Source organism: Drosophila ananassae, chromosome 2R (assembly GCF_017639315.1).
Source record: "Drosophila ananassae strain 14024-0371.13 chromosome 2R, ASM1763931v2, whole genome shotgun sequence".
NCBI lineage: Eukaryota > Metazoa > Arthropoda > Insecta > Diptera > Drosophilidae > Drosophila > Drosophila ananassae.
This window is the reverse complement of record NC_057928.1, coordinates 20,109,873-20,127,183: the sequence shown is the minus strand read 5'-3', so window position 1 is coordinate 20,127,183 and position 17,311 is coordinate 20,109,873. Positions and strand designations below refer to the sequence as shown.

At 43.6% G+C, this 17,311-nt stretch overlaps 1 protein-coding gene across 1 annotated transcript in view; it reads right to left on the bottom strand.

The window, feature by feature from the left end:
• Positions 1-13,564, bottom strand: part of LOC6507057 (glucose transporter type 1) — a 36,484-nt gene extending 22,920 nt beyond the window's left edge. Inside the window, 2 exon segments of the mRNA XM_044714618.1 lie at positions 5,064-5,381; positions 13,183-13,564. Of these exon segments, the coding sequence (XP_044570553.1) occupies positions 5,064-5,073 (10 nt within the window). The 5' untranslated portion in view covers positions 5,074-5,381; positions 13,183-13,564.
• Between the last annotated feature and the right edge of the window lie 3,747 nt (positions 13,565-17,311).

The window sequence follows — 17,311 nt, the reverse complement described above, 5'->3', positions numbered from 1 at the left end:
TCTGCAATAAAGTTTAAAGTTCTATAAACACAAATCTTAAAATCAGATTGAATGTGCACTTTTTGGTTTACGATTAATTCGCGTTTCCCAACGCCTGCACCTGACTTGGCTGCATTTAATAATAGTTTGGGTCCAGGACTGGAAGTGGAGCATGCAAAGGCTTTTAATTTTGTCCCGCACGTGGCAGGTTGGCCACAAACAACGGAAAAGCAAAAGGGTAAGGAAATGCGAATGGCACAAGGCGAAGGCAAAGGAAGCGACAGAGAAAAGCCAGGTAACGTAAAGTAAAAGGTGTGCGGCGCCATATTTCGCACATAAATTGTATGCCAGCTCCGGATCCGGGTCCGGTTGAAAGTCTTGGCCAGCGGGGGGGAGTGGGAGCAGGAGCAGCAGGGGAGCTCTCCAGCTCTCCACCGATGGGGGCGGTATATCCAAAGGCAGCTGCACGAGATGGCGTCGCATGCATGGATGCATACGCAAAGCATTTACGCCAACGCCTCGGCAGTCACGGACCAGAGAAACGGAGAAGAGAATCGGCAAAGGAATCGTCGGAGTGGCGGAGAAATGGAGAAGGCAAAGAATAAGGTCCCGGAATCCCATATAGTCACATACGAGTAAGGAGGTCCGCACTCCGGAGCAACCATTCAAAGGTTTTGGCCAGACCGCGTGCCTTTGCATAAAATAGATTTTCATTTTGATTCGGAAGGCTTCTCAGGAATGCAAAGATTTCCCTGCTACCTCTCAATAAAATAATGTTTTTGGTTTGAACTCCATTTCAGGTTTATAGCTTATTAAATTCCATGTCCTGATGGCCATGTCCTTACCCACAATATATGTTCCGTGGAAGTGAACACTAAGTGCACGCATTCACAAAGATCAACCTGCTGGCACTGCAGGACTTCCCAGAAAATGGATCAATCAAGGCTCAATAGCCGGGCATTTACCATGGGAAGCCCCACACGGTATTACCCTTTTCTATAGTCCTTGATTTTTTTCTTTTCGCTTTGCCCAGCCCATATGTAAACCTTTGCAGGACTTAAAAAATGCCTCGTTGGCTGCGATAAATGTGCCCATGGCTTCTCGTTGTTGTGGTTTTGCCTTAGGCCCAATCCCAGTCCCAGTTCCAGTCCCAGTCCTCCACCCACTTGAGCCTCGACCCGAACACACACTATACCCCCATATATATAGTGGCGCACAACAACAGCAACACGTGCTGCTTTTTCTACGGTTCGGTATTTTGAATTTTTATTATTTGCAATTTGCGTTAATGTTGTGGAAAAAAGCATGTGGCTGTTATGGCTTTGGCTTTAGCTCATGTCCTCCTCCTCCTCCTCCTGCTCCTGCTACTGCCGCAGCTCCTGTCCTACCTCCTGGCTTCCCTTTCTTGGCATATTGAATGGCCATTTGTGTCACACACACAAATACACATGCGAGTGGAAAAAAAAAGAGAGAGGCACACGCACACACTAATGACCTTTTCATGGCCGCCCCAGCCCCAGAGCCAGCCAGCGGATGAATGCAAGAAATGTGGGCAAATTATGGGCCTCACAGAGACGATCCTGCCAGCACCCAGCCCTCCTCCTCGCCCTGGTACTGGTCCTGGGCTTTATCCCTTCGTCGTTATTGACAAAATGATTTGTAAACATTTTGCGCATCATTAGTTGGCGCTGCTCGGAAGATATGGCCTGCATTCTCCCCTGGCATTTAACCGATTAAAATCGTGTATGCATCAAGCGAATTCCCCATTCACCAGCTGGGGAAAGGTTTACACTAAAAAACAGGACGATTAATATCCTGTTCTAACTTTTTTTCTCTTATTTTATTGAATTAAATGAGTTTCGCCAAAGGATAAGCTGACTGACAATAAAATAATTATCTGAAAGATATATTGGGACTATCCCTTCTTCAAAGGCCAAAGCTTTTAGCAGATAATATATATTTTATTGTAAATCAATAATTATCTGATAATCGCTTTATAGAATTTATGTTTTTATAGCTACTGTTTAGGATAAGATAAAGGAATGGCTTGCCCTGATTAATTTGGTAATGAAACCAAATAAATCCTAGATGTCAAATGGTAATGGTTTTTTTCTGTGCATCGCTTGTTAGTCCTTGTACCTGCGTAATGTCAAACTCTTTGCTGACACCGCAAAATAAAAATAAACTGCTTCCGGCTTCAATTGCATCAATAGGAATGGGCCACGACGAGGAGTTTGCCTTGGAAGAGGCCGTTTGAGAGAAAAAAAATGGTCAGAAGGGGATTGGTAGCAGAAGGTGGAGCACGAGGCACGATGCAAGAAGGCATGGCAAGAAGGCTTGGCAAATATTTGCTTAAATTTGTGCTGAGGTTAAGCTTTTTGTTTGCCTTGCCTTTGCGGATACTCTCGGCAGAGCAAAGTTGATGACATCGAATGGCCTCCGTCGCAGTCTGGGGCAGTTGCATCCGCTTCAGTTCGCTCGTCCTCTGTCCTCCGTGTCCTTTCTCTCCTCCTGACATAGAAAAATAGTTGTGGAGAATGGAAGTGGAGGGCTGGGCTGGGCGGGAGCTGCGTTTTGACTGCATGCCAAGGCTGATACTCCACTGACGATGCTGATGACGCAAGCAGTCAACCATATGAATGTGTATGTGTCCGAGCATTGAGCAGTCATTCATGTGTATGAGTGCAAGGCTCTGCTCACACACACTCACACACCCAGAAAAATGCCACAAATTTTCAACACACACATATGTACATATATCCTGATAGTCCCAACTTTATGTCCAATCAAGATTGGAGCAGATAGAGTAAGAAACCAGAAACTTATTAGCCAGCATGATGCCAGCTGCCTCAAAGAGACCACAAATGGAATTTGGCCAATCAAAATCGCCATAAATAAATTTCACAAATTTAACTCGAAGCTATTCAACAATTTTGAATACCTTTGAACTTGCCGATTCTTAATAAATTTTTCTCTTTGTGCAGAAAACTTTGACAAAAAGTTGCCTGCAGTCGGCAGGGCGGACTGGCCCGGTTCTGGCAGTTATGACAAGTGGCCTCTAACTGGCCGAGATGCCAGCCCCCTCGGGAGTAATCGGGCATTATGCAATCCTTGCGGCAAGGCTGTAGGCTCACCAGGATAATTGATACCCTTTGTAGGTTTTCCAGCCTTCTCTTGACGGCAAATCAAATTAGCGAACTGAATTGAAAACTTATTTATGCATGAGCGGCCGCTAATCATTTTTCGAGAAGGGAGTAATTTAAAATTCAATTAACTAGACGCACAGCCTGGAAGGGTTTCTTAGTAGTTTGATCCTCCTTTCTCTTGCTCCTTATCCTTTCTCCTGCCGCCCTTAAATAGATACATTTGCCACCCATTGCTATTCAGATTTATGAATTCATATTCGAATTCAAAGCAAATTGAGCCGATGATGAAAAGCCTTTTAACTCGACCACTTGGGGGGCTTTTGTCTTAAACGTTTTGTCAACTAAATGCATGATTGATTAAATGAAATAAAAGCCCAACACATACACATGAACACGCACAGGAACAGGCACAGGCATACCCATACACAAATATGTAGAGAAATGCATCCAAACTACACGTACACCTGACACCACAGATAGAATGCAAGATATTCGAGCCGTTCTTGTTATTGTGTGTTCATTAATAGGCTTTTGTTTTTGCTCACCACAAAAATTATTGCTGCTCAAATGCACTTGAATGCGGCATTGTTTCGCATTCCCTGCCACCACAGCACCCACCCATCCATCCCTCAAGTGCATACATCTCCGACCGCAAAATCCTTAAACGCTGCATTAATGGCCATACACATACCCACACGAGAGTTGGGTATAAGCTGAATGACCTCACTGTTGCAAGGATTCCCGCCACTCTCTCTCTCTGTCCCTCAATGATATTACAAATTAAATACACTTGCACGTTTGCTTAACTCGAAATTCAACAAATATTGAGGGCCGGCTGCGGGACAGCGGCTGCGGGACAGGATGACTGTGGATAGCTGTGTAAGCATGTGTCTGGGCCGAGCACTTGACAATCAGCTCTCACAACAGCCGGCAGACGACAGCAGGCCAAAAGGATAGACAGACAAAAGGTTCGAACACTAAAGTACATAGAAAGAAAAATATTGTAGGGACAACCTCGTTAAATATTCAATTTCAGAGACGAAAAAGCAAAGGTGTTAAGTGAAGATAACACTGTTTCTGCCAAAAATGCAAAGCATATTGAAGACCTTTCGCTAAACATCTTAGATAATACTACTACTGTCCTTATGAAATTTTAATCTCTATTGTATCAGACTTAATCCATTTATTAGAACCCCCTTTTATTTACTTGTAATCAGAAGTAAATATTGAATATTTTTTTCAGCGCAATGGACTAGCTGGCTGGTGACTTGTCCTGGATCTTGGCTGTGGCAATACCGCCATTGTCATGCTTCCTTCTCCGCCCCGTCGAACCCTTCGTCGTGGCCAGCTACGGGGAATATTGACAGTGCGGGATGCTGATAATACAAAGCAAACTCTCCATTTTCGGCTTCCATCTGTCCAAACGTAGCGGGAGCCTTAGCTTTCGCCTTGGCTTATGTCCTGTTTTCGTTATTCTAGCCAGAGAGTTTGCACGTATTATTGAATGTGTTTATTTGTCAACATCCCCGGGACCAGCCAGCCAAGTCAACCAAGCCAGCCCGCTCCAGTTTATCACCACATTCGTGTATATACTTTAAAGGCCATAACTGTTGCAGCATATGCGGCGTATGATTAATTTTGCCGCCTGCAATCCATCAATGCAGGAGACCATAGCGCCTCATGCGGCAGTTTAAGCATAACGATCTGACATTTTTCACATTATTAAAATCACTTGGCGAACGAAGAGTGACGAGCGCGGAAAAGTTAAATGGCGAAAATATCACGTATACGCCGCGTACACATTCCAGCTTCGTAAAGAATAATGTTCGATATAAGTGCAAACCATTTCCTTATAATTTTACTGCAGTATCGGGACATGATGTATGACGGGGCTGATTCGTTTTTGGATGTGAAACTAATTAATAAAGCATAACTTACCGGTGCACATAGGAAAGCCATTTCGTTGCCAGTCCCGGGCAAAATCTGAGAATTATCCTTCGTTCCAACTGGAGTTGACTAAAGAACTTTCGGATTCAGATTTGTCCGCAGTCAAATCCAATTTTCATCCAACGTGTCTGCACTCTCTTCCTTTGCCACCACAACTGCAGGTATGCCGTATGCCTCGTTCTTGGCTCCCGTCCTTCGTCCTCTCTCCTTGCGGCAGCTGGCAAATGATAAAAACTGGCGACGCACTGCTAAAAAATATGCATTTTTAATGCCATAAATTAGTTTTGCCGTTTCCAGTACACGGGGGATCTGCAAAAAAAAATAGTAGAAGACGAAAGGAATGAGTCAGATGAGCTCAACTCGGCTGGAAGTCTGCACTTTTGCCTCCAAAGGGGGCTCTGGCTCTATATTTTCAGCTCTAATCGTCTGATTCCATTAGTGAACAAGCTTTTCTACTTAAGGATATAGTTTTTACGAAAAAAACACAACTTTTAAGCTACGCTTTCAGCACCTGATAGTTGGAAGACTTTAAAGTGCTAAGATTGCATCAATATTTGAATGAAATATAATCCAAAATGAAACTTTTCTGCCAGTTCAGTTTGAATTCCATGATAAGGTTTTTCCGGAATTAATTTCCCATGCTTATTGCTCGTTTTAAGCAACTCGGTGGAATCCTCGCCACCGAAATCACACAACCGCAGTGAAATTAATGCTGTCAGCACATCGGTGGGTAACTTTATCCACATCCTCATCCCCAGACCGTTTCCCCCAGGTGTATGGCTGCCAACTGGCAAAAGTCAAATTAAATTCTATTTTTAGGCGCCCAAATGCTGGTAAACCCTTTTCGCTTTCCCTCACACCTGTCCCTGCTATGCTCTACCATCGTGCCCTACCAGTTTTGTTAATTACTCCATGAATTTGATAGTTTTCCATCAGTGCGGATCACACACGAGACTGGCGGGGATGATGATTATGTCGAAAATGAATATGCAAATGGGGCAAAAGTGTGTATAGTCGAGTGTGTGTGCCGTGTGCTGTGTGCCGGTGCCGTTGCCGTTGCCGGTGTGGTCGTGTATCGGTGTTTGTGGAAATGTAAAAACAAGACAAGAGCTCTCGAGTATATCAAATTTTGGGTTGCGGCCCCACAGTTATGGATACCAATTAGAATTGGGTTATCTGGCATCGAGCGGAGCAGTGGCAGCGGCAGTGGCAGCGGCAGCGGCAGCGATTCGAGATGATTTCGCAACTGAGCCACAAACTGAACAAGGAACAAGGAATCTCTTGCAGCCGAAATGAGCTGGAAAATGAGAAGGAGGCGAGGCGGCTGGCTGGGTAGCTATTGCTGCGAAATTGCCTGAAATGAATGCAAGTGCACTGGGAGAAGAGAAGCAAGCTTCTATCTCTTGTACTACTGTTTCGTAAGCTTTCAATAATCAAGTTAGTAAATCCAATACCCCGCATAACCATTAATCTTTATTTACTTGCTGGTTGCACAGCTTTTTTTCTCTGTGCATCCACGCCTCGCTGCAAACTTGGCTCTGTAGCCCGGCTAATGATGCGCATGATGTGGCGGCATTGTCCTCGCCATCAACCTCCTTTCATTACCCATTTTTGCCAGGCCCATCAGCGGCGTCAGCGTGTTTGTGGCAGCCTCAACTTAACTTCATCTGCATCTTCATCTGCACAACTGCACAACTGCAGTACTTGCAACAGCCTCCCCCTCAGGCCAGGCCAGGACAAGTCAGTCCAGGCCAGGCTCATGCAAAGCCAGCATATCCCCCGGATAGACTCAGTTGACTTAGTTGGATGGCCTCCAACTGTGCGCTGCACCGCATGAAATTAATATTAATCGCAGCTATGCATTAAAGCCGCTTTTAGCATCTAGATTTTCCTGCTGCCATTTCCTCGCCACCGCCACCGCTATTGCCACCTACCCCCCCCTTGGGTTCTGGGGCTTCCTTTGTTGCAATGTGTTTATTGTGAATTTTATTTATTGCTTTGCGGTCGTGGCGGTTATTAAAATTGCCACTGGCAATTTGTAATCATTAGGCATTCTTGTCGCCGCTGCTGTTGCTGTTTCACTTTCTATCGCCGTCTTTATCTACAGTCGCTATCTCTGTTGGGTCTTTCCGCTTCCATTTTCTTCCATTCGCCGCCCCCACTTTGCTTTTTGCACACTTTTGGGCGCCCATTTGACAAGCGGCTGACAAAAGTCAGTGGCATTCTACCCAAACTAATACCCATGCACTTATGCAAATCTCACACAGATACTCCAACCTCAAAATAAAGGAGAAAGACAGAGATAGAGACAGAGATAGGAGTATGGAAGGAGGCAGGACACGCTGCCACTGCCATTTGCACATTTAACGTCCTGTCCTCGTCCTCGTCCGCGTCATCCTTGCCCCACCATCTCCGGCTATCTCCTGCTCCGTTGTAGTTGTCGTGCAAAATTTAAGTGGCCACTTGACTAAATTAATATGACACTGCAGCAAGTGCAAGTGGCCAGGACTTGTCCTTTTCCCTTCAAATGTTAGTTGCTCCCGCTTCTCCCATTTTGCTCTCTCCACCCCACTTTGGGCCAAAAATATGAATAATTATGGAATCCAACTGGCATTCCTTGATTTGCACACCGAATGCCGAAGGAAATTGCATTAATTAAGCCAAAAGGATGACAGGCCTTGTCGATTTGAATGTCATCGGGGGATTTGTAATACAGGTCTGGATATAGATTGAAATTTTTGTATATTTTCTGTTAATGTCCTCGAGGCAATATCCTGGACAATGGCAACTTGACAAATCTGTAAGCTAAGCACATCCTTTTTAGAATTTGCATCCAATAATTTAACAAAGCACTTCCCCCCATCTTGCCCAGGGTATTCATCACCATCACGGTGCTGTCGTCTGTCAATTGCCTTAAATGCAATTTAATTTTCCACCTGATGATGTCCTCTATGTAAGGCCTTTGCACTTACGTGTCCCCTTCTGCCACAACAGCAACAACAAAAACACGAAAAACAACATGGTGTTGGAGGGAGGGGTGCCAGGGCCAGGGCCAGGAAGATGAAGACGAAAACGAGAAAATCCCAGTTGGATTGTCGCCATTGCAAACTCTTTCTAACCCCAGCTTTCCGACCAGCTAGAGAAGGATCCTTCGCTTTTTCGTCCTTTCGTACCACCCACCCAAAACAGCCTCCCACTCACCTCCTCCCGCATCCCTGCCATTCAAGTCCTGCCTCCTTTTCGTCTCCTTGCCAGCCATCTTCACCTTCTTGTCCCTGCCCATGTCCGTGTCACACTTGGCTCGCAGTTTTGTGGCCAGGCCAGGGCTATGAAAATAACCATAAGGCAATTGCCCGGGCGGGTTACAGCATCCTCCCACGTCCCACGTCCTGCACCACGCCTCGTCTCTATGCGGCCCACTCTGCGGTGGCACTCATAAGCCTTGAATGGTAAATGTCAAAGTTACTCCTTAGCGTAACATTCGACACATCGGGCGTTGAGGTGTGAGTGAGTGTGTGTGTGGGATACACTTTGAGAAACTGAAGGACATTGTCTTGTTTAAGAACAAGGTCTAAGAACAAGTCATCTGATAAATATTAAAAAGTGACTATTCCATAGATAAATGCCACATTTTAAGAAAGTCTCATATTTTTATCATTAAAAATAAAAACCCATAAACATCTCCCCCATCGTTTAATTAAAATGATCTCGATTTCGAGCAGTGCAGATGTGGGATCTAGGCGAGGTCCTGTGCCTGGCCAGGATTACATTACACTAAGTTCTGTGCAAACACAGTTGGCGCAGTTCATTAACATGTTACATGGAGTTCAGTCGGTCTGGGGACTCTACTCCGTTCCACTATGGATGTTGTATGGCTGCTGTTGTATGCTGGATGCTGGATGCTGGATACGAGGAGGCTCTTTTGGTCTGTTTGTCTGTGCAAATGTATGCGTAAGCACAATATGCCCGCCTATCTGGCTTTCTCAGTATTCGAGGGTGTGTGTGTAGGTGAATAGGAAGGGTGTGCGTGTGTTTGGATGTGTGGCTGAGCTCTGCTGTGCTGTGCTGTATTCTGTATGCTTTATGCTTTCTTTTTCTCGATGCGGAAGTGTTACCCCAGCTGCCTCCTCTCCACTTCAAAATGGAGCAGCTCAAAGCGCTCCAAATATGTATGGAAACCCCTTCTAGAGTGTGTGCTTTCGTCTAAGCTGTGCATTTAAATGTAAAGCATAAATAATTAACAGACCTCAGAGCTTGGCTTACGAATGCAACTGGAAACTGTGAGCCTCTTCCCCTAATTAGTCGGGTTTTTTCCCAGTCAACCAAAAGAGGAGGGGAGACTGAGAGGGGATCTGATCATCATCAGGCCTATTCTCCAGTTAATTTGCTGTTTTAATGCGTTTTCCACTTGTGGCCAGTCAGAAGGCCCGGATTTTAGGAGGCGGTGTGCAAACTTTTAACCGAAATAAGCCAGCGAAGCCAAATTTCATTTAGGAGCCACATCCCCCGAAGCTCCGATACACTAGCCCCTCTTTCCCAGAGGCACTTGCAACCAGCAGCCGTTGCATACTTTGCGGCGCAAACAAAACCGAGCTCTGGAATAGCCACAGAGCAGCCACTGCCCCCCATCCGTCGGTCGGTGGGTGGGTCGCTCTCCCTCGCCATATATGTTGCACGTCAATGAGCCCCGACAACAAAACCCCAAAAACAGCTCCCCTCCTCGAAACACACACGTATACAAATGGATTCATACAAGAATATAAGCATGCACCGAAAAAATTACTATTGAAGTTATAAGTTTTAAGATGAAAAAGACATGATGACTAACTTGATTTCTTAAAAGATAATCTCTGTTTAATTTCCATCAACCATAAACCTCTCAAGTCGAGTCAAAAAAACAAAACTTTGTATATTCTTTCACTGTTTGTCGTTGGCTGATGGCATTCGTGGCAAGACAGGCCTTAAAACTCGCAGCAATTCGTTTTAATGAATCCATCTACATCCCCATAGTGGAGACCCCACGTCCGCATCCGCATCCACATCCACATCCACAGACATTCTGGCCACAGAATGCGCTGGGAAATGGAAGGAAAAGTAGGAAAATGGTAAAAAGGGAGAGGACCGGAGCGAATGGTTGCATCTCTGGCCGGAGAGGAACTGATTGTATCAACTTCCTAAGTGGATTTTGCAGTCCAACTGGCATTAAGCTCTTGGCCGCAGGTAATTTCGTATGAATGAAAAGCAAAAGTCTGCCCAAGCTCCCATTTCCCACTCGTCCCAGCACCACCTATCCACCCACTACCCATCACCCATCACCCACAACCATCCAACTATTCCCCCTTGAGCCCTGTTTTCGTATTCGTTTTCTGCACTGTTTTCTTGCAATGCTGCAGTTTGTTTTGTTACCGAGCGACAATGACAGGAGTCTGGGAAAAGTCCGGAACCCAGTGCAATTTTTCGCATTTGCATACAGTACAACTAAGGTTCAAGTCAACTGAATACTAAATGAAAATAGTATTAAAAATAACATTTAATATTTAAACCTTAGTTGATACTATAAATATTAAGAACTACTCAAAAAATAACGTTCATCTTAAGCTCGAAAAGGACTCAGTTTCCGGAAGGCAACCCTTAATCCATTTTCATTATCGAGTACTCCCTGTAGTTCCTTATGCATATGAGCACGTTCACTTTTCCCGTGGGCTTTGAAGACCCAACTACTTCCCCGAGCTTCCCGAGCGTCAAATCTCTGACATTTCATGCCTTTTTGAGGTTTTTCTGGTCGCGAGCTTCGTTGTCGTTGTCCTTTCTGTCGTCCTTCCCAGTCGTCCTGCCCATTGATTCTCTCCCGGCTACCCTTTCTGGTTTTGTAGTGACATTGTCTTTCAATAAACATTCATTCCAATGGCCAGGGAGTGCCAACGAGTAGGGGAATTAAGAGGAAGCCGGAGTCGAGCGAAGGATGGAATCCTCTGGCACAATCCTCCTTGGTTCCGTTATGATTTTTGTTTGGCTGCCGAAACTTTGTTCGCCCTTTCAGCTGCCTTTTGATCCCTCTGCCTTCTGCCCCTTGGTCCTGCCCAATCCTTCCATCTCAGCCCCACAACCATTCTTCTATATGCGACTTTTCCTGCTGTGGCTTTTCGCACTCATGAATTTTTAAGCGGCATCTCTGCAGTTGCCAGAAAACAGCAACTAACACCAAGTCCTCACTTTCCTGCTTGCCCTGCTCCCAGCTCCTGCCCAGATCCTTCCCGGCCTCGGCAGCCCACCTCGCTTAGCTACGAAAAGTTAAAATAGTTTCAATGCAATTTTGATGATTCGATGTTTGCGAAAACTTCTGCCGTTTTTGCTTCTCCTCACCTGGGCAGGTGTACCAAAAAAGCGCAAATTGTTTTCCACTAAGGGAAAAAGGGTACTCCTTTAGAATATTAATTTTAAGGAAGAACTATAATTGCAGAGTCATGAAGAAAACTTACAGCAAATAGCCAAAAATATTACACACCATTTTGAGAATAATTTCAAGATAAGCATAGTCTTGAGTTTTATTTCTTGTGTCAGCCATGGCTTCATCCTATTTTTTACTGGGACCTGCTTGACAAGTCTGAGTGCGTTCTCAAAAATTGAAAACGACATGGTCCCAGTTCCCCAAGCCAATCTAAGCACATTTTTAATGGAAACTCAATGCACCTCATGAAATTCTAGCCACCCCAGTCCCATTCGCAGAGGTACACTCCTCGGCTTCCGTCCCCAATACCTGTGTATTAATTTTCGAATATTTCACATTTGATCATTCCCTTGATTACACATAAAAATTGAAACACGGCTGAAATGCACTCATAGCTGACTGGAAAGTGTTGGTCATAAAACTCCCAAACAAAGATCATTTGATAAAGTTGAGTAAAAAACGTAGGGGAGGGGAGCTGTTGTTTCTGGCGTCGTGATATATTCTCCTATAAATTTGATGGCGTTTGTTTAGTCGCGTGGAAGGGCGCCATAAAAATCATAAACGATGAAAATGTGAAAAAACAGAGCTTTAAAGTATTAACTGGGAAATAGAAAAAATTAAAGATGGTTTAAAGTACACTCTATAAATAACACCTTTAATCGAAAGATGAATAGTAACTTTTTCGTTAACCTTTTTTGTTAAGCTACTTGAGTTGATATAATCTTGATTATTTTATTTTTAAAGCTTGTTATGTGCCATTCAAGCATTATCTAGTTAATTAGTTGATAATTTTGAACAGGCAGATAATGGTCTTTAATGGGTTTGTATATGTATGTACTCTATTGGGGAAATAATAATGAAAAGTTCTTGAATAGAAAGAACAATCTCTAGAGTAATTTAGAAATCATTAGCTGATAAACGTCTCTAAAATAAAGTCTTCATTTATTTACACACTTTATATAGTCTTTATAGAATTCTTTATATTATTTTACAGACTCTCTTAATATAAAATTTTTTATTTTAATTAAATTTTAATCTCTTCTTATCTTAAAAATTCTAGATAACACTTAAATCCTAAAACTTATAGAAGAATATGAATATTTTCCATCTGGATTACCAACAGCCGTTAAGCCTTCTTTTAAAAAATGCAATTTATTCAAAATATATACGGATATTGAATTTAATCGCCGTGTCTGTTACCGAGTATTTACTGTAATCACATTCGAAAATATGTAAAAAAGTGATGTCGGTGGGGAAAAAGAGTAACGGCGTGCAGCGTTGAAGTTTGTGGCTGTTGTTGTTGTGTTTACTCAATTCAATTCATCTTTTTTGCCAGCCTGGCTGTCGAAGCTTTTTAATTGAGTTGAACTGTTGTTGTTTTTGGACTGAAACTGCATCGTGATTTTCGTTTATAAATTGAATGGAAATGCAATTGTTTTTAAACGCGCGAACTTGTTGCAATTTTCGTTTATTGCTTTATCTTGTCGCGATTTCTGTCTTCTCCGCCGCCCCAACACATCCAACATCCAACATCCATCGCCATCACCTCTTTCTTTCTCCCCACATCATGCTCTTTCTTTCTTTCTCTCTGTAACCTGTCGGTGTCAGTGGAGCAAGTGAGAAGGGTAAAGACTTGCTTTCACATTCGAGAAGACTGCTTACCTCTCATTTAATTTATTTAATGCCGTCCCATATTAATTTATTTTTGTTTTAAACGCACGCGAGCGATAACCCCAGACTGGGAATTATTTATTGATTCAAGTGATTGGCCAAAAAATAAAGATGTGATGGGGCAAGTTTATGAGGCAAGTGCACTTGAGATTCCGCGATTAGCACTACGCGACTGATAATAAAGATTGGACGAGGAACTAACTCAACACCGAACAGCACTAATAACCACACACCACACCAACAATACCTAATTAACAATGTTTACACCTGGACGTAAATTAGAAGCCGAAAGCGTCACAGCAAGTGCCTGGCAAGTGACTGAAGCCGTCGGAGCTCGCGATAAAACTGAGAGAAGAATTCCATTGTGGAGCTGTGGAAGCGGAGCCTCCCAAGCGGCACATCGGAGAACGGTAGAGTGGGAGTGGAGCGCGAGAGCTCCATGGGTTGGGAGATTAAACCGATATGCTGGAAACCTGCCTGACCAGAATTCTGGAGATCTGCTTACCAGCTGAGCGAGAGGGAAGTGTGAAAAAGAGATGGGGATCAGAAAAAAGAGAGAGATAAGTAACATTTTCAGAAGAAAGAGAAATGTGCAGTTTTTAAATCTAAAAATATAAGACATTTAAGAATTTTTTTAATTTTTTTAATCTTTATTTTATAAATAATTTGTATATTTATTTCACTTTTTTTTTCATCAACTTGGCGGGAAAACCACGAATACACACAAAGGTTTTCCCCTTAATTCCTCAGATTACGCATACGCCCTGTTGTTAATTACGTATACGAGCCGAGAACAAAACGAACTTGAATTCGCTGTGGGCAAGGCAAACAAACGGAAAGTGAAAGCAAGGCTTATACTTGAATTTCCACAACACACCACACCACATTACAGTACACCATAGCACAGTATAGAACACCTTCCACCCCCTTCGATTCGAACATTTATTATGTATCGAGACAAGCTACTTAGTGTAATCGCATTTGTATCTGCAATTACACGAATGTTGGGCTTTTGATTGTGATTCCGATTGGGATTCCGATTCCAATTCCCATTTCGATTTCGGTTTCGATTGCGGTCTGTTATCAGTTGTTTAAGTGCCACCGGGAATGGAGAGGGTGGAGTGGGAGCTGAAGTGGGTAACTGAGGGTGTGCAATAAGTACCTGACGACGGGTGTTGCGGCAATTAGTATACAGGGGTGTCAGATCTCTGGAGTGCCGATTAAATCGGGAAGGGATGGAAGGGTTTTGGGGGGAATTGACAGAAGCGTGCCGCGGGAGTGCTTGTAATTATTGGTGGATAGATAACGGAAGCCACTCCATCTTAAGGGGGGAAATCAGTAGCACACTAGAGAACTAACTTTTCGGTTTATCAGTCACGTAATGAAAACGAACATTGAAAACTTTCATAACAAGAGTTGCCTTTTAATTAAGCCCCGAAACATTACATTTGATGTCTCTAATGTTGTAGGATATATGACTGCCCACATATAAGATATTGAAATGGTTACAGGCCCAAGATGCCAGCATTGAATCACTTTTTCTGCTCATTAATCTCAATTCGAAAGCTTCAAACGTTCCTGCGAGTCCTGCGAATCCTGCGATGTTCACATTCTGTTCTGGGTGTGGATGGGAGAGTGAGTGTGAGAGTGCGTGTGTGCTTTTGCAATTATTTATGTTGTTCATTTGTTCAACGGTCACGACAGCTGAACAAAGCAGAGCAACTCGGCCTGGGGTGGAGTGGCTGAGGCGTAGAAGCAATAAAAGGCGACCATGTCCTCGTCTTCTTCTGACGTTGGACGTGGCCGAGGGAACATATCATTTACATGCCAAGTTAGATACACCAAGAGAAATCAATTCTTGAAACTTTATATATAAAAATATATTTTAAAAAAATGTATTAGTTAGAAAAGAAGACATTGTATTGAAATAGCACTCATTTATGTTTAAAGTTCATTCTAGTTCCCAGTGTATAGGACTTCCACCCACATAACATTTTCTTGGAGCCCCTCCCTCCCAAGGATGGGATGTAAAGTTTAACACATAAACTCAAGACAATTTGTGCGCGTATGTGTAAGGAATAAAGGCAAAAGGCAAATAATTTACAAGTTCCTGCAGCCGGCGGGGTGGCCGGGGATAGAGGATAGCCAGCGTGAACATGTGCAAAAGCAAATACAAACACAGCAAAAGTTGCTGCTGCTCTCGTAGGCTGCAACAGCAATTCAAAGACACACACACACACCCAGGCACACCCACAGTAAAGCGGCCATAAACAGCGCACGCACACACACCCACACACACACACACTGGCAACTGAAAATGTGTTACAGCAAAAGTGTAAAAATAAATAATTTAAAGTGTGTGTAAAGGACACGGCTGCGAAAAACATTGGGCGGCCATCGCCGTAAAGCGCCCTCGCTGGCGAGGAGCATGGAATTGGAATCCAAGTTGGCGGAATGGCGGCTCGCACACACACACACACACGTGGAAGATGGCTTGCAGTTATGGCCAGTTGGCCTGTTTACACAGCAAGAAAATATATAGGCTATTAAAATGATTCTGAATAAATGATTGAAATCAAAAATATAAATTTATTAAATATTATTAAATATATAAATTAAAAAAAAATCTTAAATTTGTTTTCGCATAAAAAGGATATAGTATGTAACTTTGTACTTCCTTTCCGTACTCCACCCTCCTTATTTTATTATTTTTATTTTTTACCCCGCTTTCCAGCGTTCCGTAAACTTTTGCGCTCAACACCGCAAGAGCAATAACAACAACAAATAACTACAGCAAGGATGGCAAGGAGCAAGCTCCAAGGAAGGGGCACTGGCAGCGGAGGAGCAGCAGCTGCAGGTTGGCCTTTGAAAGTGTTGCCCGCAATGGAGGGAAGGGGGGAAACAGCATAAACCAGTGAGGGGGAGAGCGAGAAAACTTATTATTATGTTGTCAGTAAAGAAAGCCAACAACAATGGTATCCTTGCGAGGCAGCTGCGGCAGGGCAGGACGAGCGGTACGAGGGCCACAAAAAATTAAAAGAGCAGAGAGTGGGGGAGGGCGAGGAAAACAACAAAGAGGCCAACGCGTGATAAAGTAAAGAAAGCAAAGTCGGAAAGGAAAGTCAGGTGAAGAAAACAGAGGCGCAGGATCATCGAGGGTAGATCGAAGGAATAATTGGCGAAGATGCAGTTACTCGAGTGGAATAAACAGCTCCATCCTTTAAGGCACAAGTACGTGAAATAATCCAATTTTATTCGAATACTCAAGACTTAAAGAATTGAAATCTCAATGAACGAGTCCTTTGATTAGCTTACCGCAATCTGTCAGCATTTTCCTTCCTCCTGCACTCTAGTTTCTTTTGTTTGTTCTCCTTCGAGTCCAGCCATATGCTAATATCGGTTTCAATAAAACTATTTGCTCAACTACCTTCGAACACCTTTTTGTCGGCCACTCGTCGAACCAACGACCCTCTTGAAAATTTTCTTTTTTTCCGCCAATCCGCGCCACTGAGTGGTTGGCCACTCCGCCAGCCCGCACCGCCACTCCTTGGCGCCGCCACCCACCCACTGAAAGGACCTTCGGCGCAGTCATAATTCATTCGAAAAAATAGCGAGCCAATATTTGTGCGTTGGCTTCTTTATTTCTTTTGATTTTTTTTTCATCTTATTTGCTTTTCTCTCCCCTGCTACTCTGGAAGGCTGCTGCTCTGTTCCTCGGCTTTTTATTCCGCATGGAAACACAAAAAAGGTGCGGAAAATGCAGAGCATTTTTCATCATTTACCATTCGGGCTGTCCCCGTCCCCCAGCTTATCAATATGGCCACATTAAAGCGCCCAAATATGCGCCAAGTTCGGGCAAATAATATTAAATACCTATAGGCTACGGGCTGCAATGGTGGGAAGTTGGAATATAGAGCTGGGATATGTTATTTATTACAATGTATAGTTTTTGCTGATGGGGCTTTCGCAAAATATTTAATATATATTTAATTGCGTTGAGGACAAAGGCATCGGCGTGCGAAAAATCCTGCGAATTATCCTTGCCGCCGGCGGGCGGCCGAAAAGGAATGCAAATAATAACAATAAGTTACTTAATTAAATAGTTCACGTGCCGGAGGAG